The following is a 23,320-nucleotide window of genomic DNA, read 5'->3' as shown; positions in this document are numbered from 1 at the left end:
GAATGGGAAGCAAACACATCCTTCTTCACATGGTGACAGGAAGGAGAATGAGTGTCCAGTGAAGTGGGAAGCCCCTTATAAAACCATCAGAACTCGTGAGAACTAACTCACTATCATGAGAATAAGATGTGAGAAACTGCTCCCGTGATTCAATTTTCTCCACCCGGTTCATCTCACAACACATGGAGATTATGGGAACTACAACTCAAGATGAGATTTGGATGGGGACACAGTCAAACCATATCGCTCGTCCATCAACAGAAGCTTATTCAAGATAAATTACATTTCTCATTGTAAGAAGTAACGCATTGATTGGTTTTCTCCTTCTCACATATCAATCTTTGAGTGTTTTGTTAAACAAGAAATTGATCTTTTGCTGACATATCAGGCTTCTAAGTTCTCTAGGCTGAGAACCAGCTTTGGATTGACATGTATTCACTCGGGTAAGGTAACGCCAAGCTGTGAAAACCAGATACCCTCCTATGGATGACACCCAAGAATTAAGTAAGGTCAACCTCTATAAACATCAACTATTCCATTGGTCAACTTTTGAAATGGGTCCTTGATACTACCATGCTTTCCCATCTTAGTACATAGCACTGTAAATTCTCATATGGAACAATAGCCCCTAAACTTGGTCTATACATCTATTTCCCACAGAGCATAGAGTCAAAGTCACTCTTTAAAATATGAGACAATAAAACCTTTTGGAAAAAAGTTAATCATGACTTTTCCTTATACTTCACATCCCTCTTCCTTATCAGTTGCTCTCTTCTCCTATTTCCCTGTTCTTGTTCACTCTGTTCCAGACACTCTGATCTTACACTCCTTGTCTGGAATGCTCTTTCTCTACCAAATTCCATCCTCAATCCCCTCAGATCTAGGCCACTCAGATCTCTAAAATGCAGCTGAATTCGTGGAGTCTCTTAATCTGACAGGTCTTATTAGATACCATCCCAGTTAATATAGCACTGTTTTCCTTTCTTTTTAACTTTTATTTTAAGTTTGGGGGTACCTGTGCAGTTTGGTTGTATAGGCACACTCATGTCACAGGGCTCTGCTGTACATATTATTTCATCATCCAGGTAATAAGCCTACTACCCATTAATTATTATTTTTTTTGATCCTCTCCTTCCTCCCACCCTCTATCCTTCAATAGGTTCCAGTGTCTGTGTTTCCCTCTCTGTGTCCCTGTGTTCTCATCATTTAGTTTCCACTTACGAGTAGAACATAATGCCATTTGATTTTCTATTCCTGCATCAATTTGCTAAGAATAATAGTCTCCAGTTCCATCCATGTTCCTGCAAACAACATGATCTCATGATCTTTTTTACCCTGCATAGTGTTCCATGGTGTATAGGTACTGCATTTTTTTTTTATTCAGTCTACCATTGATAAGCATTTATGTTGATTCCATTTCTTTGCTATTGTAAATAGCATTGTTTTCAACCCTGTCGTTTTCTCTGTATATATCTGTTATTTTGCCTCATTTTTATGCAGACATACCACCACCCAATATATCCTGTGTTCTTTTATGGATGTAGATACACTTCCATAATAGCATGAATAACTTTTTGCTAACTAGTGCCTGGTATAGGGCTTAGCACATAGATAGTGCTTAGTACATTTTTAAAATCAACAATAACAAGAGAGAACTATGTAATAACAACAACGCTATTTGATTAGATTCCAGGAATTTAATCCTGCCATTGCCATTAATTAGGCATCTATGTGATTTTCAGCAAGTCATTAGCACTCTAATCTTCAGTTTCTTTATCTATAAAATAAAATTAATAATAGTTCTATGGCTCAAATACTATATGTGAAAGGGCTTTACATGATAAGTCCTGAACACCTATGAGAGATTTGAGCAAACAAGGTATCTAGATGTATAAACAAGATAATGGTAAGATTTAGGAAGAACACTGAATTCTGAGTGTGACATTCTGGCTATTAAGTCTTGGTTCTCCCACTAACCAGCTTTGCGATTTGGAGTTAATTACTCAATCCTGTTAAGTTTCATTTATCCTAATGAGAGAGAAAACTTTCTTTTTTTCAATAAGCTTGTTTTTTACTCATTTAAAAGACATTGTATCCTAGTGGTCAGTAAAAGCAATATAAGTAAACATGACTAAGAATTATTTATTAATTATTTCTCCATAATTAATTAAGTCAGTAGTTATTGACTGAGGACCTCTGTGTGTCAGGCTCTGGCCCAGGTGCTTGGGATGCATTGGGGCACCAAGTAGACAAATGTCTGCCCTCTATGGAGCTTACTTTCCAGAGTGAAGAGACAGATAAGAAACAATAAGCATAATAAAAAAAAGTAAACTAAATTGTATTTTCAAAGGTGATGTGCATTATATGGACAAAATAACATAAATAAGAAACTAGGAATTGAGAATGTGTGAAGGGAAAGGCGTCAGGTTGCAATAAATATGGGGCCATGGTATTGGAGCACACACTGCCATTTAAAGACTTTCCTCCTCTTCCATTACTTCTTTTTAGTTTTGGTTTCTTTATAAATATGCTTTCTTAAAATTACAGAGCCTACATACTTCTACTGGAGTAACCAGTTGTAATAACATATCTTTTAAAAATATTACTGTAAAATCTTTTGAAATTAGTTTATTTAATCTTTCTATGTGAAGAAGGAAATACAGCCTATATTGTAGGCTCTCTTAATAGCAATTGCTTTCAAAAGAAGCAACATTTTCATTGCAAGTGAAATAAAAAGCATTGTCTTTAAAATGTATGCATACTTTTTAGTCCACTTGTTTTGAATCTCATGATTTTCATTACTAACTTTTCTATTCATGGAAACTTCTATAGCAATGGATGGGAGAAGGAGGGTAGAGGCTTGTTTTACATTTGTTTTCTTTAAGACAATGTTCTTTGGTAATCTGGCTTTGGTCTTCCTGTAAGGGCTGCATACACAATGATCAGGCAGCTTGTGTGTCTTAGAGCATGACATAACTACAAAAGAGATATCAGGCTTCCTGAGAGATGCCACCCCATCTCCCTAAAAACAATCTACGTAGAGCTTGTGATGGCTTTCCAGATAAATATAATCAACAGATCCTCTGTCAACCTTCTGGATCATTGTGTGTGACTAAAGAAGGCATCAGAGGAGGACCTGTTGAGCTGGACCATCTTAGAGGTAGGTTGAACTATGAGTCATATTTAGTGACTTCGGTTAACTGCTCATCATGAAACTTAGATATTATTAATCAATCATTGCCTTAACACAGATATTGATAAGTTTTAGACATTTTAGCGCACCAGGGAAGACCTACTGTTTTCGGGTATGACTAATTAAGAAAAGTCTAGAATGACACAATAGTCATTGTTAGCCTAAGATCTTGAACTGGAGGATCTCATCAGTATTTGTGTTGCTATCTACTTACAGCACCCCTCCTTACTGGGTATTAAAAACTAACCACCTGTGAGCTGGCAAAGAACACTGATGCCTATCTGTTAAGGCTGTTGGAGTTCTTGGAAGTGACAAAGTGCTAAACAAATGCTATTATTTATAGTCTGTCCCTGTTCAATGAAAAGGATCCACAAAACACTGCTGCCAAGAGCCACCATGAGTTATCCAGCCTGACAATTTCATTTCACTGGTTGAAACTAAGCAGCATGCTTTGAGCAATGAAAATCATGGCATTCTCTTATGACTGGAAAAGCCTATTTCAGACCCAAGCTGCCTTTGGTTTCCAACAGTGTTTGCACTCCACATGTTCTCACATGATTCAACATTGCAACCAAAGGCGTTTTATAAAAGAATAAATTATGGGTGTGGCCACCAACTACATGTAGTCTCAAACCAGATTTATTTGTTTTTCTCACTTTTATTTTCAACTTTGTTTTTACGATTTATTTTTGTTATTATGAGAAGATAAATTCCCATAGGTCAGATTCCCACCTGCCTTATATCTTATATTAGGTCCTTCACTTGGTCTGAAACAGTGTGTCATGAAAGGGAAAGGTGTGTGTTGGTTGGGGGTGGAACCAAAAGTAGAAAAATGTATAACAGAATTATTTCAAGTTAAACATTTATTGAATATCTGTAATATACATGACTCAATGTTAGCTATAATGTATATTCAGAAATAATTAAAAGTTTGGTCATTTAAGTAAATGTAAATACAATATGTGAGGTATAAATAAAGTTGTATCAGAGAAGAAAAAAATACGCATTATCTGTCAGATAAGCAAGAGCGTCCTTCACTCATTCATTCATCCATTTGCTAAGTCACTTCCTATGGATTTGTAAAATGCATACCCTATACCTACAGAAAATACCAAAATTAACAAGACAATCCCTCCCCTTGTCAGTTGTATAGTCAGGTTCTCAAACTTACGTGTGCATCAGAATGCCCTGATAACTGTGTTAAAATACAGATTGTTGAACTACAACTTCAGGTTTTTAAATTCAATAGTACACATGTGAACCTGAGAATCTGCATTTGTAATACTATTCCCAGGTGCTACAGTTGTACTCTTGGGATCACAACTTGGGAACCATTGGATTAGATCCATACTTCTCAAATTGAATGTGTTCACAAATCACTTTGAGTTCTTGTTAAAATACAGATCCTTACCCAAAGGAAAAGAAGTCATTATATGAAAAAGACACTTGTATACATATATTTATAGTAACACAATTCACAAATGCAAAAATATGGAATCTGCTTAAGAGCCCAGCAACTAACAAGTGGATAATGTGGTATATATTCCATGGAATACTACGCAGCCATAAAAAAGGATGAGTTCATGTCCTTTGTAGGGACATGGATGAAGCTGGAAACCATCAATCTGAGCAAACTATCTCAAGGACAGAAAACCAAACACTGCATGTTCTCACTCATAGGTTCTCACTCATAGGAATTGAACAGTGAGAACACCTGGACACAGGGCGGGGAACATCACACACTGGGGCCTGTCGTGGGGTGGGGGGAGGAGGGAGGGATAGCATTAAGAGAAATACCTAATGTAAATGACGAGTTAATGGGTGCAGCACACCAACATGGCACATGTATACTTATGTAACAAACCCTCATGTTGTGCACATATACCCTAGAACTTAAAGTATAATAAGATATATAAATAAAATAAATAATAAATAATAAATACATAATAAAAAATAAAAAAATTAAAAATAAGATCATACAATCCTAGAAACAGACTGGCTGGAAGACCATGGAGTAGCAGAAGTCATTCCGACAATGACAGACCAAATTGCAGCTGGAATACCCAGTACAGTTCTGCTTACTAGACTTCAAGAAAGATCTAAAAGTGGAAAAAGAACCAAAGAAGGGCAGTTCAAGCGACCAAAGGGTGTGTGGAAGGTGCTGCAGTATGAATACTGTATGAATATTTTGACTCTGGTCTGAAAAGATAAAAGAATGTTATCGAAAACTACATGGAATAGTTGAAGTCCCTTCAAGTTTGAAAGTAAGCATTTTAGGACAAATAAAAGGAAATTCAACTTTGTGCTTGTGGAAACTAATCCCTAAATATGAATAGGTTTATACTGATTCATGGGTAACATGTCCATAATAAATTATTGGAAACTGGGATGTCTGAATATTAAGGAAGACAGCCATAGTCTCTTACAGTGCCTCTGTTGGTCTGTCTCAAACTGAATTGGGTGGGAAAAGGTATGGTCCAATATAAAAGTTCCATTTCACCATTAAAAAAAAAGAAAATGTGGTGTATATACACCATGGGATACTACTCAGCCAAAAAGGAAAGAAATAATGGCATTTGCAGCAACTTGGGTGGAATTGGAGACCATTATTTTAAGAGAAATAACTCAGAAATGGAAAATCAAATATGGTATATTCTTACCTGTAAGTGGGAGCTAAGCTATGTAGGCTCAAAGGCATAAGAATGATATATGGTCTTTGGGGACTCAAAGGGAAGAGTGGGTGGGAAGTGAGAGATAAAAGACTACTCACTTTTGGGTACAGTGTGCACTGCTTAGGCGATGGGTACACCAAAATCCCAGAAATCAGCATTAAAACACTCATCCATGTAACCAAAACCCACATGTTCCCCCAAAACTATTGAAATAATAAAAAATAAATAAAATGCAGATTCTCATTTAGTAGGACTGATGTGGGCACCAAATTTTGTATTATTCTACGCATTTCACTTTAAGTAGTGAGGGTCTGGTAGGTGAACAGAAACTTGTAAGTGAATATGCACAAAATACATTATGAAATAAATAGAAATTAAGAAAAACTTTGAAGAAAGGAATGAATTTTTATAGGAAAGATTGTGAGGATGTGCAGAGGGAGCAGGCTTGGTGCAAGCTTGGGGTATGAGAGAGGGGAAGGGACTTGGTGCAAGCTGGGGATATGAGAGAGGAGATTGTGGCCAGAAAGGAGCAAAATCACACATTAAGACTGTATGATTTGGGCCTGATAATTTCAGGTAATGAGGAACAACCCAGGGCATTTGTGTGGATTGGTACCTGAAGTGGAAATGGGAGCTTCTTAAGCTGAAAAGGCAGAGGGACTGTAAGACAACATCGTGGGAAGGCAATCAAAAGGGAAATAGAGTTCCCAAAGAAATGGCAGATGCTACAGTGAAAAGGAAAAGGAGCCATGTAACAGAGGAGAGTTTTCTGAAGGTCAGTATATTGTCATAAAGGTCAGTAAGTCACTTTGATGGTTGAGATTTCAGAAAACATGAGATTATTGAGTAACCGTGGGTCAACTATGATCCAAAAACAGCAGTGTTATCTAAAAAAATATGTCAGTTTCTTCTCTCGTCCACCTGAATGAAAAGGAGTTTGTGCAGAAGGCATTGCTTCTGCTAAAGAACCTGGGCAATGTAGATGCTTTCAGAGAAAGAAAAGCCTTCAGTTAAGACAAGCTAGCAAAAGCAGAGAAGAAAAAAGGACAGAAATGGAAAGACATGATGATGAGTCAAAGCACCACGTTAGGGGGAACAGTCACATAGGTAGAGTGGAAATGAATTAATCAGATTTTGTCAAGAGTTCATGGAGGAGGGCTTGATTCACATCACCAAATTTCAATAACAGAAATTGGTAACTGAGAGATTTCTGAGTTATCAACAGAAATGGGGGAGCAAAAGCATTGAGGCTTTTTTGTTTGTTTGTTTGTTTGTTAACCAATTAAAGGATAGCTTTTGAAGTAAGTGACCCCAAGTTTCCAAACTGGGCAACTCTAAGTTTTCAAAGTTAAGCCCCTGCCTGTAAGGGTTCTGATGGAAACATTTATTTCCAGAGGTAGAATAGACTGTCCTCAAATGTGACTGTCTGGGGCCAGGTGCAGTGGCTCATGCCTGTAGTCTCAGCACTTTGGGAGGCTGAGGCGGGCAGATCACCTGGGATCAGGAGTTCGAGACAAGCCTGGCCAACATGGCAAAACCGTCTCTACTAAAAATACAAAATTAGCTGGGCATAGTGGCACGCACCTGTAATCCCAGCTACTTGGGAGTCTGAGGCAGGAGCATCGCCTGAACCTGGGAGGCAGAAGTTGCAGTGAGCCAAGATTGCACCATTGCACTCCACCCTGGGCAACAAGAACAAAACTCGATCTAAAATAAATAAATAAATAAATAAATAAATAAATAAATAAATAAATAAGGCTGTCTTGGATTAAGTTACAGGTGTGAGTGATACTTGGAAATATATTTCCTCTTTAGACTCCGACAATTTTTCCACAATGTTAAATTATTAGTTTTTGCAGTTTTCTGTCATAAGTTTCACTTATGCTTTAAAATCATTTCTATATAGAATTTACTGAGAGTTAAGGCACTTACTATTAAAGAAAATGTGATAGAAATCAGAATCCTACCCATAATCACCAACTATTTTACCCTGAACAGGTTACACAGCCTCTCTCTGCCTCAATTTCTTCCTACAAAATATCAATAATAAGACCTAACATCCTATAGTACTTACTGTATACCAGACTCTGTCTTAAGTCATTTGTACAATTAACTCATTTAATTCTTAAAGCAATCCAATCAGGTAGGTACTATTATTATCATGCTCCTTTATACGTGAAAAAACAAAAACAAAAACAAAATAGACATATAGATGAAGTTAGGAGGTATAACATTTGCCAGGGTGAGATTTTTGAATCTCACTCTGGGGCGCATTGGTCCCAGAATCTAGTCTCTTAAACATTATACTACTGTCTCTTGGTTAGAAATAAATAATAGTAGTAACTACTTTTTAAGGTAGTTTGAGAGTTAAATGTGTAAAGTGCTTGGAACAGTTCCTGACGCATAGTTAAAATTCAATAAATACTCGATATTTTGCTGTTCATATCCGTTTTCATTTTCTAAAAATACAAAGTCAAACGTTGAAGTCTTTTAAAATTAGTAATTGTGGTTTCTGCAGTTGTCCTAATTAATAAAAAAGTGCTAATCAAACCATATATCATCTTACCTCTACTAACTTAATGAAATTTAAAAATTATACTATTCAAAGCTGCAACTCTTTGGCAAAATACATTGGCATACTGTTTAAATAGTAAAGTTTTCCAGAAACTTGAAAAAGTGTACCCTCATTTACTACCCAACCCTCTTGCTTCTTAGGTGGCAGGACGTTGTGGCGGATGTAGTAAAATCTTTGGGTCAGATAGCCCTGACTCAGATGAGAATGATAGTACAAACAGGTTTTTCCATTTATTAGTTAGGTCACCCTTGGTTAAGTTAGTTATCTCTGAGCATCATTTTTCTCATCTGCAAATTGGGAATATTAAGAATTGTGTTATATGAGATAATTCAGGTAAATTACATACCTTGTTTAGATTGAACATGTATAAGTTTGCTTTCCTTAAATATTTGGACCATTGAACTATCCCAAGGAAATAATTCAAAAGAAAGGTGGTTGTATAACATTCTTAATTAATAATAAAAATTATAACCAAACCAAATGTTCAAAAATAAGGGAAATAATAAACGTAGTAGATTACACAGATATGATGAGATACTGATACAGTCACTTACATCATAACTGGAAAGTGCTCATTAGATTATTTATCAATGAAAAACACATTGAAACTATTTATAATTATAACTTGTTTGTAAAAAAATTATGAACCTAGAAGACGGTATGGAAAACAAATGTTTTACTAAAGTTTTCTTTGTTGGCATCGTGATTATTAGAAACACATCACTTGTGTAATAAATACTTATTGAGATATAAGTAGTAGCAAGTCACAATTACTTTTATCTGAATATGTTTTATCTGAGAATTCCTAAAATGCTCTGACATTTATATTTCTACCTGAGCTTCAAAGATCTTCCTTTACCTCACACTTAATTAAGATTATTTCAGAACTAAATTTGCTACAGTAAAAACAAATACATAAAAATGTTGAAGTTGTAAATTTCTCATCATATATCCAGTATTGAGTATTTAATAAATACGTGCAGAACATTATTAAATAGTTTTACAGCTTTCAAACTACAAACTCAACTACTAAGTTTACAATGAAAGTGAACTATTTTCCTTCTCCTATTGTTCCTTGTCCCCCCAGCCAAACGGAATTTCTGAATTTATTTAAAGATTAGGTATTTAAAAATCTTGTTAAATGTACTTAATTCAGAGAGGCTAGGTATTAAAAACAAATATCATACAAAATCCAAGAGGCATGTTTTGCCAGTTTTATTTATGTGTTTATATTTTTGATATGTTGCTGTTTCAATGTCTTAGTTCAGTTTACACAACGGCCCAATTTTACTTTTGCAAAGCAAAGCTTGGACTGTTTTAAAAAAGTGTTCTATAATATTTTTAGTTTTTTCAGGTATATTCTTTACTAACAAGCAGCAAAGAAAGAAGAGTTTCTATGAAAGAAAGAAAGAGCAAAAGAAAAGAAGGGAGGTCAAAAACTGAAGGGAAAAATAAGCTTTCCACTTCACTCCTTTAAAGGATTGAAGATATAGAAGTAAAATTGTATATACATTTTATATAGGAACACAAGCTGGCACCTTGCACACCATACAGGAGGTTCAGTAGTGCATTCATAGAGCATCACTGAAGCCTTTTGTTCAGCAAGAAAAAAATGAGTGAACCTCTGACTATATAAAGTGTGTCAGTGTGACAGCAACATTTACAACGGACCACATTTGCAGCAGTACTAACTTGAAGATAAATCATGCATTAATATTTCACATTTTGTTGCAGAATTCTCAATTACAGCCACATCAGCCTCTATAGGATACTAAAAAAAGAGCTTATGCAGGTACAAAGATTTATCATATTCGATAGTATCAATTAAGATGCTGAAAGAAAACCCATCAATTTTACTTTTGATTGCTCATCATTTAGTTTGGAAAATTCTGTCAAGTATAAAGTCTCATTTATTGCCTGAGATAACAAAAGTGTTAAAAGGAAAATAATAAAATAGAAAAATACATCTTATTAAGACTTTTTATATAGAGGCAGTTGCAGTGTCATGGAAAAGTTGGAAGAAAGTATATTTCTTCATTGAAAGCTTTAATGAATAATATATTCATTGTTTATGTAGTTAAGAAGTAAATGACACTGTTAAATTCAAGTGCAAAAACAGAAGTTTCTTTGAGTCAGAAAATAAAGAAGAAAGAAAAGCTAAGGATGAATTTCAAAAAAAATATTTAAAGTTTGATGTTTTAAAAATTGAACACATTGATAAAATGTCAGCATTTGTTGGTTAAGTTAAATGCAGTCAACAGTCTTAAGACATGACATACTTGACTTTAAAAGAAAGAGTTCATATAGTTCACTATTATATATTTGTATATGTTCCATTATTTATTCCCATGATAAATCAACATCTGTTTAAAAAGATTAAACATCTAGCTAGTCAAATGACTGACTAAATAATCACTCTAGGTTCAATTTTGTATTTCTTGACTCAAAATGCTTTCTCAGTCTTAGCATTATTAAGATACTGGTTTTGCCCTCAATTATGAGAAACCTCCCTGAGCTAATGGAATTTCAGAATGAGTGTTTGCTGTTCAATTTAACAGATTAGGTTCACCCATTTGTAACAAAAGAAAAAAGAACTGGAAATTTGAAAGTGGCAAGAGATTTTGAACCCTGAAATTTATTCTTCTAAGCTTAATGATTTCATTCTGAACTTCAAATAATCTAATTCATCATAAGAGAGTCAGATAAAGTAGAGAACGGAAGGCAAACAATAAAAATAAGAATAAGGATGGAGTGAGAATTAATTCCCACAATCTAAGTGATCCCCCAAATATTATGGTTTATGGTAAAACACACATGTTAATAACTGTCATTTCCAAAACCTTGACTAACCAATAAGTACACATCACCTATGTCCATTTCTCATTCTATTTTAAATGGAACAAAGTGGCTTCCAGAGGTTGGGAAGTGTGTAATTACATAGATGGAGTCTGTGCACTTTGATCGTAATTACAGTGTTTTATCCATCCATCACTTGTTGCTTGAGGATTTTTTCCTTGGTGAATTATTTAAAGAGATAGAAACCCTGTCAGGACAAATTTGAGCTTCAAAATAGCTAATCAGGACAAAATGGCTCTCTTGTCCTGAAACAGAGGTTGAAAATTGTCACTTTAATCTTACAATCCATTTGGCTTTGAAATAAAGTGAGAACGTGAAGTCTTTCTTTGGGAGCATGTGTCTCTGTTTTTCAGTATCTCTGGTTACCTTTTTATGAGCATGTATTGGGGCATTGGGTCTAAGTTTGCCTCACTGTAGGTAGTGGTTTTCAAAATTGGGTGTGCAAACAAATGAATCATCTGAAATGTCTGATAAAAATGCTGACCTCGCATTCATTCCTTTGGCTCCCGATTTCTCAGAGAGAGGCATCGATGTAATCTCAAACCCCAAATTAACTGAGAACCTTACAACACCAAAAAGTGTAGAACTATTTCTCCACGTGTGGTCTGATAACCACCTGAATCAAAATTGTTTGTTTATAGTTTACAGTGCGTTTCCAAGGCTCCACCCAAGCCCTCTCAATACCTGACATCAGAAGTGAGTACGTGCATGCCTGTGTTTCCTGGATCTAAATTTGGCCTTCAAAATTTTAGAGCTGCCATCTAAGAGTCAGATATACCTCCGTGTAAAAGAGCTTGAGGAACTTTAACAGAAACTAGTCATAAAAATCACTGTTTCAATTTACTGCCTCAAGAGTGGATGCTTGCATCTGCAGTCCCCAGGCTAGCTTGTCCAGTGTTTTTCAACCCCACCTTGTACCTTGCATTATTTCTATACAGTTACTTTTACCTTGGATTCCCTGAGGTCTAGGATTGTATTTTGCTCATATATTCTACCTTCTCCACTTTGCACCATAAAAACATGATAAATTCATGGAACAGTTTAGTTAAACGCATCAAAACAAAACTCAGTTTTCTAGTGTCCATATCTACAATTTGGGGATAACAATTCCTACCTTGGTGGATTAGTTTCCTATTGCTGCCATGACAAGTTACCACAAATTTACTGGCTTAAACTAGCACAAATTTAGTATCTTACAGTTCTGTAGATCAGAAGCCTGATGTGGGTCTCCCAGAGCTGAGAGCAAGGTGTTGGCAGGACTTCGTTGCTTGTGGAGACTGTAGGAGAAATTCAGTTTCCTTGCCCTTTCCAACTTCCTTGGCTCCTGACCCACTTCCACCTTCAAAACCAGCAATAGCCTGTCAAGTCTTTTTTTTAACAACACATCACTTTGACTCTTCTACCTTCTGCTTTCTTCTGATTACGTGGTGCCCACAGGGATAATCTGAGTTATTCCACCTGTTTTGAAGTCAGTTGATTAGCAGCCTTAATTCCATCTACAACCTTAATTCTGTTTTGCCGTGTAACAACATATTCACAGGTTCTGAGGATTAGGATGTGGCTATCTTTAGAGACTATTATTCTGCCTGTCTCCCAGGTAGGTCAGATGTGCAATGTATTGGGAAACATTTTGTCAACTACAAAATTTTATACAAATCTAATATAATGCTATGTTTTGTGTTAAAGAGAGCTTTGAACTGGTAGTCAAGAGACTTGAATTATCATACTGGTTCTGTTACTGTTTTTGCTGTGTGATCTTGGACAATTCACTGAACCACTCTGGGATTCAGATTCCTTAATTCTAAAGTATAAGAACTGAGGGGGACAAGCCAAGATAATGTCAAGACCCCAAATTATCTTTCTTCTGAAAGTTGATATACAAGTGGAACTCGAGGTATGCTTACATGAAAACACAATTGTTGGAAGGCAGCTCCAGTTCACTGGCACACTGTACACATAATATGATAGTAGAACTGAACAATACAGCGGGTCATGGAAAATGTTTTGTTTAACATCTTTTCCACATAACGCTGATGAGAAAAAAAGAAATCAGTTCCCAACTGGGGTCACTGTCTATGTGGAGTTTTTGTGTTCTCTTCATGTCTACACGGATTTTCCAGGTACTCCTGTTTCCTCCCACATTTCAAAGATACACACATTAGGTTCGTTGGTGTGTCTAAATTGCCCCATTGTGAGTGAGTGTGTGTGTGTGTGTGTGTGTGTGTGTGTGTGTCCTGCAATGCAATAGCATCCAGTCTAGGGTTGGTTTCTACCTTCCACCCTGAGCTACTGAGATAGGCTCTGGCACTGAGATCCTGAACTGGAATAAGCAGGTTGGAAAATAATTAAATGAATGAATATACATCATCGTAAAATAAAAATTCACAAAGTATATGGTAATCATAAAATACATGATGATAAATGATGCAGTCGAAAAGTGCTCAGCAAGCCTACTATATTTTTATTTGCTTTGGAATTGTGTGGTGGTAGGGGGTGCTCCTTACAATTTTTGCTTTGCGAAGATTTATTCCTTGATTTAACATACTACCACTATGACCATCACTCATTGATTCACCAAAAATTGGGTAAATAATTATCTTACTTCTTTGTATTAATCTTTCTTAAATATATGTGTAGCTCACATTTATCTTAATGTTTAATATTAGAAATCTTGCGGGTCTATATTTAGAAGATTGGTGATGGTTTTGTGACCCGAAATATGCCATAGAAACTTAACTGTTGTTTGTATCAATTAGCCTACGGTAAAATTGGTTTCATTAATTACACACTGTTTTGCTTAAAATCACAATCTCCAAGAACCTATCAATAATGTTCAGTGAGAACTTACCATACACTAAGGGGGTGTATTTCAGAGTTGAGTTGAGTTTATTTCTCAAAGTTCTAGTTGTGAACAGTAAATGAGAGGTTTTCATCCCTACTTAACTCATGAGGAACTTTGATTTAGATAGCTTAAGTGATTCCATGAAGGTCACATAATCATTTAGTGGTGGAGTTTACTTACTACAATTCAGATCTCTTGCAAATCCTATGTGCACTCTGCTAATACGACTCTCTGCTATTTAAATGCACTCACCGCTTAGATGCAGCACACGGAAAAATAGCAGCATTATGCTTTTGGCTAACCACAGTTGGCCATAAATATATTTTGAAGCTTATCCATTAGATACTGAAGAATTTTTTCTTGATTACAATTGATAGATATGTTAGATCCTGAAGATAAACTGTAACTTAATATTTCTTTAAAAGTGTGTATAAACAACTGTGTATAAACAACATATGCAGACTGTAGCGTGCTGGCTCATTCCTTTCAGTCAGAGAAACTTGGTGATTACGGAGATGGCTAAAAGCCAGTGTGCTCATTAAAATGGATGGATACATCATTTACCCTATATCAAAAATTATGTTATATTATTAATTGCTATATCAATTATTTTGGAAATCTTCATGTGTACATAAACAACATCACGGCATACTTTTTTAATGAGTGTAGTTGTCACAATCCTGGCAGGAAAAAAAGCATGATACTGGCAAGAAAAAAGGAAATTGAAGAAAGTTTAATGAAGAGTAAGGAATATGATGTGGCTCCCTAGAATTAGCAATGGCTGGAAATGGTTACCCCTCCTAAGCTTGAAGAAAAGGAAAGGGAGGGAATAAACTACTCAAAGTCAGGGGACTTGGACCTGCAGCAAGGGCCTCTGAGAGGATCTGCAACCTTTAGCCAAAAACCAACAGGGAGTCAGCCAGGGAAGCTAATATTCCAACTTCACTCTCCTGCAGGAGATTGCCACTGGTTGAATTCAACAGGAAACCGGAGAAGAAAAGACCTGTTAATGCAATTATCAGGAAGCAGCTTCTTGAGGAAAAGAACAAGAAAGAAAAAGAACAGATGTGGAGGAGCAAGTGAAGGACTCCCAACACAGAACTGCATCTGCCTTTAGGTGATTTTATCTTACAAATGAAAGGATCTTCCACTGTAAGTTCATTGTCATCACTCTTCCTTTTGGGATATATTTAGAAAGTACAGCTAATAAAGTTGACCTTTAAGCCAGTAAAGAGTACAATTCACAACAAATATGTAATTCACACAAAAAACACTTCTTCTTATCCACAGAGTATTTTAATAGTTTGATGCCTCTTTGGAATGACTAAGAAAAAATAATACAAAATACTTTACTGGTGGTTCAGATTGAAATGATGTTTGCTTTTCTCTAATTTTTAGCCCTCAGTTATCACATAATTTCAAAATTTAATTTTGATTCATGTTTACCATTTTAACTGGTTTATTTTTTGTAAAAATACTTTGAAAATTTAATCTATTAAAATTACTTTGTTAAAAAATAAATTGTACAAAGTATATGGAAATTCTAGAAATTAAAGAATGGAAAATTGCCCAGGTTTTAGCCCAAACAACACATTAACAAGGATGTATCTTCTGAAGTGCTAAATTTTAGATTCATTTTCAATATTCACCTAATAAAAATAAACAACAAACAATTTATTTTGTACAAGTTTCTATTCATAAATTAAAGGTAACTAACCCATTGACTTATTTATTGAACTTTTATAATTTTATCTATACATCAATATTTTAAAAATTAAGTTAGTAATCAAATGGTAATGTGATTTTATCCAACTTTTTTTCCTCTTGGTATTGTTAATATTATCAGAAGGGGAACTTAATCAGCTCTAAGATGTTAACTGCCTTTTTGGTTTTCACAAAAGTTTCTGCAAAGACTAAAGTAAATTAGCATTGTCATCAAGGCACAACTAAATGTTCAACACGCTAATATGTTTAAGTGGAAAGGAAAAAAACAGAGGACGAAGTCCCAATTTTAACTGAGAGAATGATGACCATCGTCCTCTGAAACATGCATTTAAACACTTTTTTTGGAATGGCATTAACATTTTGTAATAAAAGATAACATTTGCCATGTTTTTCTATTCTGTAAGGGAATTCATAAATTAAGGTAGCTTGGAGTTAAAAATATCAAGATACCCTGTTCTTTCTTTAAAAAATTATCTTTCATGACTTTTGCTAAACACAAGGTCAGTAAAGACAAATTTAACTATGTAGATGACTATGATTATGGAATGATTAAATTTGGTCTTTCTTAAAATAGCTTTTGTAAACTGAGAACTACAACGGTTGTCTGCTTAGAAAAATCAGCTCAAACCCATTCACTCATGAGGTATCAAAGAAAATATTGTTTGATCCTTGTTTCGACAATATACATTATCATAATTCCTTTAGTGATATTTCACTTACTCATTTATTCACTAAGTAGTAAAAGTTGGAAAAGAGTAATAATTCAGTCCTTAAAATATATGACAAACAGTTAAAATATTTGAGGAAAATATATTTCAGATTAAATATATAAGTACTGTAACGTTAAATAAATGAATGTAACAGTCACATCTAATTCATTTTTGTATTTGCAATGCCTTCCACAGAGCAGATGCTTAGTAAGAGCTACGTTTCACCACCTTAATGTTTTTGCTGGTTAAGCTTGCATTACAAATGAGAAGTACATATTCTTGCCTAAAATTATTAGGCAAATAATTGCTCCCTGGCCATTCTGAACCATAGTCTCACAGCTTCTCAACATGACCCCCTCCCTTCCCCAAAAGTATCAGGCACCATGATCAAAGCCCAGGGCATTCTAGGAAAAATTAAAACTACTTAAAAATACTATGCAGCCATAAAAAAGAATGAGATCATGTCCTCTGCAGGAATTTAGATGGAGCTGGAGGCCATTATCCTCAGCAAACTAACACAGGAGGAGAAAACCAAATACCGTATGTTCTCACGTGTAAGTGGGAGCTAAATGATGAGAACACATGGACACATAGAGGGGAACAACATGCACTGGGGCCTTTCAGAGAGTGGAAGGTGGGAGGAGGGAGAGGATCAGGAAAAATAACTAATGGGTACTAGGCTTAGTACCTGAGTGACAAAATAATCTGTACAACGAACCCCTATGACACAAGTTTACCTGTGTAACAAACTTGCACTTGTATCCTTGAACTTAAAATAAAGGTTAAAAAAAAAAAAAAACCAAAAATACTATGATTGCTTAGAATGTTACAGTATGTCAAAAACTGAGATGACATTTGCTCCACGAACTAAGAGATCATCAAGGTAATATAAAAAGTATTTTCTCTATTTCTTTATATTTATAGGCCTCTCTTATTAATCATTAGAAATGCTTCCAGAGATGTATGCAGGATTGAAGTGTGGGTTATTAGTCAATAGAAGGAAGTTTCTTCTAAAGCTTCCCTGGATCCAAGCACCTACTTTAGGAGAGATGCCCTAAAGAGCAGCATTACACAATTACTGTTTCATCACAATTACGTTCTTAGAACTATTATTTCCAATGATGTGTAATGGAATAGATAATTTTGCGATTAGAAACAATTTTGAGAACCAGAAAAACCTTTGGTGTTTTTCTTTTTAATCAACCCAATCCCCAACTCCAGCTAAATCTAATTTTCATGTTATACAAGAACATAAATTCTAGAGCCATTCATTTTTTGCTAATATCGTTGTTCGCGGCAAACAGCAAGACACAAATCAAGCCACCACCACCATTTTCCATTGAAGCCTTGGAGACCCCAAGCTTGCTTCCCGTCTCTCTTTTTGCACCCTTTTCTTTTTCTCTCCTCTATTTCATTTACTTCTCTGCCTTGTTCTTTCTCTTCTGCCTTCTCACACAACCCACCAGAAACCTCACAGGAAGAGAAACAGTCTACATATCCCACATTAGTGTTCTACATGGTGGCAAATCATGTTAATGAAAGAAGATCATACATCTTTCATACTCTGCTAGTCTACAGTAAGTGAGTCCTGCCCAGAGAGAACAGAATCTGCTTCTTGTATCCAGCTCCAACAGACACAGGTGGTAAATGACCAGTTAACCCTTTGTAACCCCATCATTTTCAACACGCAAAGGACCTCTCTCATTTTGTCTTATAAAATAAAGTACGAAATCTCATGCTGTCAAACTAGCAACATCACATTGCTACATATGACTTGAATATCTCCCATAACTTTATGACTGGAAAAACACTGTTCAGATTTCATTTACCAGTTTAAAAATAGCAAAGTCTAATTTGAAGCACATAGACACACAATTGTGCACCCTCACTAATATTCTCTCTTGGTACTAGGCAAATGTTTCTAAATAAAATTTACTACAATCACAGGCTTTAAAAGTCAGATTTGTTAAAAGATATTCGTTATCAAACATATCAAAAAAAATATTCCTTAGAAAACACCATGACAAGCCACAATCTTTTTGGTACAACAATGGCTAGTTATCCATTTCTTAATGTATAAATCAAAATTATTTGGTGTTTATCTTGACTTGAAGATTATCCATACATTTTTATATCCCTGCCCAGTGAAATTCTTATTGAGTGAGTAGGTGCTGAACAAGGCAAATAATATATTTTAAACATTCTTAAATGGTGTGATAATTTTTTAAAATGGGAAGATTAGCTTCAAATTTTTTCACTTTGTAGATCCAGATATCAACCAAAAAAGACATTTAGAAAATATGCCCACAGACCACTTTAAGTCCACAGAAATAATATCACTGTGCTCACTAAACAAGGAGGAATTGTTCTTTGTACACAGCTGAAACATTCGTAATACACAAGGCACTTCAATTAAGTTTTGAGAGAAGTTATGTCACATTTAAACTCACCGCTGGATGTAAGGGTCAGGGCAGTACTGTAGGGTGGCACACCGTGAAGTTTCAAAATTCATTTCCTTCAACTGTCTTTGATGTCAACAAATGGAGACCAATTACATAAAATATACACATACACCTGTGTATATATAGATATAAAGCCGGGAGGCTAAAAGCAATAGGGTCAAATGCTATCAGACATAGAAGTTTAGGCACTTCTCCCCTTCACACATATTTGCAAAGAGGCGGAGCGTTTCTTGAGTTTAGCCAATGAGATCCATCAAGTGACTAAAACTTCATAAAGGCTCGATTCTTACCAGCTGGGCATCCTCTCTAATGTTGTTCTTCCCCCTCTCTCACGGCTTCAGAGTCCTTGACGTATAGTAGCCACACTTGTTGTTGGCAATTTGGAGCTGGAGGCATCTCTGAACTTCTGATCTCTGTCGTGATTGGATGCTGGCATGAATGGCATCAGAGTTTAATTTCAGCAGCCTGGACTTTTGTAACCGAACTGAGCCGATGAGTGTCCACCCTGCTCCAGCTACATAACACTTCCCTGTATCTGGATACTGATTTGATTTGAGGATTTCTGTGACTATTTCTGGGGCTAAAATGTTTGGTAGAGCTGCTTAGGGAAGTTTTGTTTTGTTTTGTTTTTTTCATCTATTTCCCTCCCTCCCCGCCCTTCAGTTTCCCTTTCAGCCAACCGCCTGTTGTGGTCACAATCTCAAATAGCAAAGACAGGGAAATTCCTTGATTATATTTAACTTAGAACTCACTCTTCCTCTCAGCTAAGAGAAAGAGATATCCCTTTCACATCCCCTTAGAAGTTTTGCCTGGCCGGAATAAAAGAAAATAACCTTTATTGAGTTAAATATCCTACCTCAAACATATGCACATATACTTACATATACTATAGTAATTTTCTTAAAGATATTAAAATGAGAAATAATATATTATTGTAGAATATTTTGAAATGCACAAATTATTTCAAACTGCCTGTTAATAAAAATATTCTAGTTTATTTTAATCTCTATCAGTCGGCTCCACTCTCTTCTTTATGTCTTACAATTTTTGCTGTTTTTGGTTTTGCTTTGACTTGACCTACTTAGAAAGGAAATCATAAAATTGTTCATATATTCCCAAATCAGTATAATACCAGGAAAGTCTACATACAAAATAATTTATTTCCTTTCTGAATATGGGCTGTAAACTTATCCTGGTTTTGTGGATTTGGAAATTGAATGAAATATGATTCAGAAGTTAACTTAGGATAGACTCCAACAGGAGGAAAAAAAAAACACTCTGCGTATCTAATGGTCACTAACATGGCAAGTTCATATCTTCCATTCACCGCCTAATCACAGGACACACCTGTAAACAGGTGACATCAGTAAATGTCAAAGTTGTGAGACAATCTAAAGCCGTTTCAGAGAAATTTGACATTTCCCTGTAAGTAAATCTGACTCAAAATGTGTTTCATAAAAATATTTTATTTGTTGCTTCAGCCAGGATGGAAGGGAGAAGCTATTTAAAACTTGACATTCTCTTCCTTTACTTAGCCCGAGAGCAGCTAACATCTGTGAATTGTGAAATTCACAAACAGGCCAGCCTCAACCCCAGCCAAATCAAACAGCTTGCTCCACAAAATGTAAAACTAAAAGGGAAGATTATTTAACTAATTAATTATAGATTTGTTAATTGGAGTTAAAGAGTTTGGCTTTCTTCTCTGCTATTAGCAAATACAGATGACCTAAATATAAGGTTCTGAAATTAAAAATAATCAGTTTCCTGTGACCACAGCCAAGTGATTCCATTTATAATGAAAGGTGGACTGATGATTTCTAGTGCAGAACTTCTCAAGTTTTAATGTGCCTGTGAGGCACCTAGAAATCTTGTTAATACAGATTCTGGTTCAGTAGGTCTGGGGTGAGACCTGAGACTCTGCATTTCTAACACGTTCCCAGGTTACTTGATGCTGCTGGTCCTTGGACCATACTTTGGAGTGTCGAGCCCTAGTGTTCGTTCCAGGTCTGATATTTACAATTTGACATCCCTAGGAAATGAGGAAGAACTCTTCTAAATATATATATATATATATATATATATATTTTGAGACGGAGTCTCACTCTGTCGCCCAGGCTGGAGTGCAGTGGTGCGATCTCCTCTCACTGCAAGCTCCGCCGCCTCCTGGGTTCATGCCATTCTCCTGCCTCAGCCTCCCGAGAAGGTGGGACTACAGGCGCCAGCCACCACGCCTGGCTAATTTTTTGGTATTTTTAGTAGAGACGGGGTTTCACCATATCTTCTAAATATTTTACATTAACTTCCAGGGATATAGACTCCCAAATAATCAATCTGCAAACATCTCTAGTGTGTTGTGTTTTTTAAATTTAATTAATTTTTGCTTTTTAAAAGTTATTATTTATTTATTTATTTATTATTTTTGAGACGGCTTCTCGCACTGTCATCCAGACTGAGTGCAGTGGCATGATCACAGATCACTGCAGCCTCAACCTCACAGGCTCAAGTGATCCTTCTGCCTCAGCTTCCTGTGTAACTTGGACTACAGGTGAGCACAACCATACCCAGGTAATTTTGTTTTGTTTTGTTTTGTTAGATATGGGGTCTTGCTATGTTGCCCTGGCTGATCTCAAACTCCTGGACTCAAGCTATCCTCCCGACTCGGCTTCCCAAAGTGTTGCGATTACAGGCATGAGCCACTGCACTCATCTATTTTTTTTTAATTTAAAAGGATTCTAGCCTAACTTATTTAAATAATATCATTTAAACGTATGTCATGATTTCAATAGTTGTTATTTAAAAATCCTAAATTTGCTAAGCTAAGAGGGACAGAAATTAAATGGCAACAAATTTTAAATAAATGATTATGAAACAGATTGGCTCCTATTGCATTATGGAAACAAATGGAGAGAGCTGACCAAGAAAAAAGAGGCAAACTCTCTAGAATTCAACAGAACATCAATAGCACACAACCATACACAATCAAGTGAAAAATGAGTGGCAATTATATTATAATTACCATAATTGCCTCTTATATTTATATTTTATCTTTCTTCTCTTAGGGGACTAAGGTTACTATGCAAATGCATAAATTATATCTTCGGTGTGGAAGGTGGAAGCTTTCCCAAGACTTTGAGTCTTTCAGGCAGAGATTGTAACATAATAATGTACATAGAAGTCTAGGAAAAGTAATTGCCTTTCTGACCATGACCTGCCTGTTTAAATGATGTTCGTGAAGACTTTAGATTTGTATGGAGGGGAGAAGAAAGTACTTAAGGAAGGAAAGGTGTTTTGGACTTGGACCACCGAACATAATGTAGGAGAAAGGGACACTTGTACTTCTTGACTCCTAGGACCCAAGAACATGCACTCTGCCAAACTCAGGTGTCTAGATACAAATTCTTCTCACTTACATCCATGAAAATTATTTTACAACTGCTCTCCTTCATGCACTTTCCTCTAGGTTACATATTTTTCTGGTTGTTCTTGTGCCTTGGATCATATTTTGCCCTCCACCAGGAATATTTTAAAACCCTATCTGCACATATTCACATCTTGCTCATCCTTCAAAGACCAAAAATTCTCCATTTTTTTTTCCATATAAAAGAAACCTTCCCCATTTCTACTGTCCTAAATAATTATATCTGCACTTTTTTGTGTAAGGTCACCTATAACTTTCTTCCTGGATTCTAGCTATTTTTGAATAGACTCATCTCCTGTACTGGATTGTGAACAGCTTGAGGGCAGGCTTGCTATTCTAATTCACCTCTGTGTTGTCAGGGACTAGCAAAAATATTGCACAGTGGATGAATAACATGTTTATATATTTGCAAAAATCATCTCATAATAAGTATTGCAACTGATTAAAAATAATTTCCATAAAACACTTGACCTCTTAGAGTTACTTTATTGACATATAATTTACATACAATGAAATTTGTCAATTCCAAGTGTTCAGTTTGAGGAGGTGATATATTAGACACCACGTAGCCTCCATCACAATCAAGATTCCAACATCTCTATTACCCAAAACTTTCCTTATACCACGTTGCAGTCAATACCACTTTGCAATCAGGCTCCCCTCACCACTGGCCTTAGGCAATCACTGACTTGCTTTTTGTTGTTGTGGATTATATGTATATTTTCTAGAACATTGTTTTCCAATAGAACTTTCTGTTTTAAAGGAAATAATCTATATTTGCACCGTCTGATGTGGTAGCCACTAGCTACATGTGGCTAACGTTACTCAAGAGCTAAATTTTTATTCTCATTTAATTTTAATCAACTT

The 23,320-nt window shown here is 35.6% G+C and overlaps 1 protein-coding gene across 4 annotated transcripts in view; it reads right to left on the bottom strand.

Moving 5' to 3' along the window:
* The window catches only part of TP63 (tumor protein p63), a 265,391-nt gene extending 245,695 nt beyond the window's left edge, over window positions 1-19,696 (bottom strand). Inside the window, exon 1 of one of the 4 annotated variants that reach the window (XM_017956052.3) lies at window positions 19,024-19,696. In XM_017956052.3, the coding sequence (XP_017811541.1) occupies window positions 19,024-19,085 (62 nt within the window). In that variant the 5' untranslated portion in view covers window positions 19,086-19,696. The remainder of the gene's footprint in view (window positions 1-19,023) is intronic. The other 3 variants (XM_017956057.3, XM_017956050.3, XM_017956053.3) reach the window with 3 other exon arrangements.
* Between the last annotated feature and the right edge of the window lie 3,624 nt (window positions 19,697-23,320).

The sequence above is a fragment of the Papio anubis genome, chromosome 2 (assembly GCF_008728515.1).
Source record: "Papio anubis isolate 15944 chromosome 2, Panubis1.0, whole genome shotgun sequence".
NCBI lineage: Eukaryota > Metazoa > Chordata > Mammalia > Primates > Cercopithecidae > Papio > Papio anubis.
Note: the sequence above shows the minus strand (reverse complement) of the source record. Positions and strands in the feature narration are given on the sequence as shown.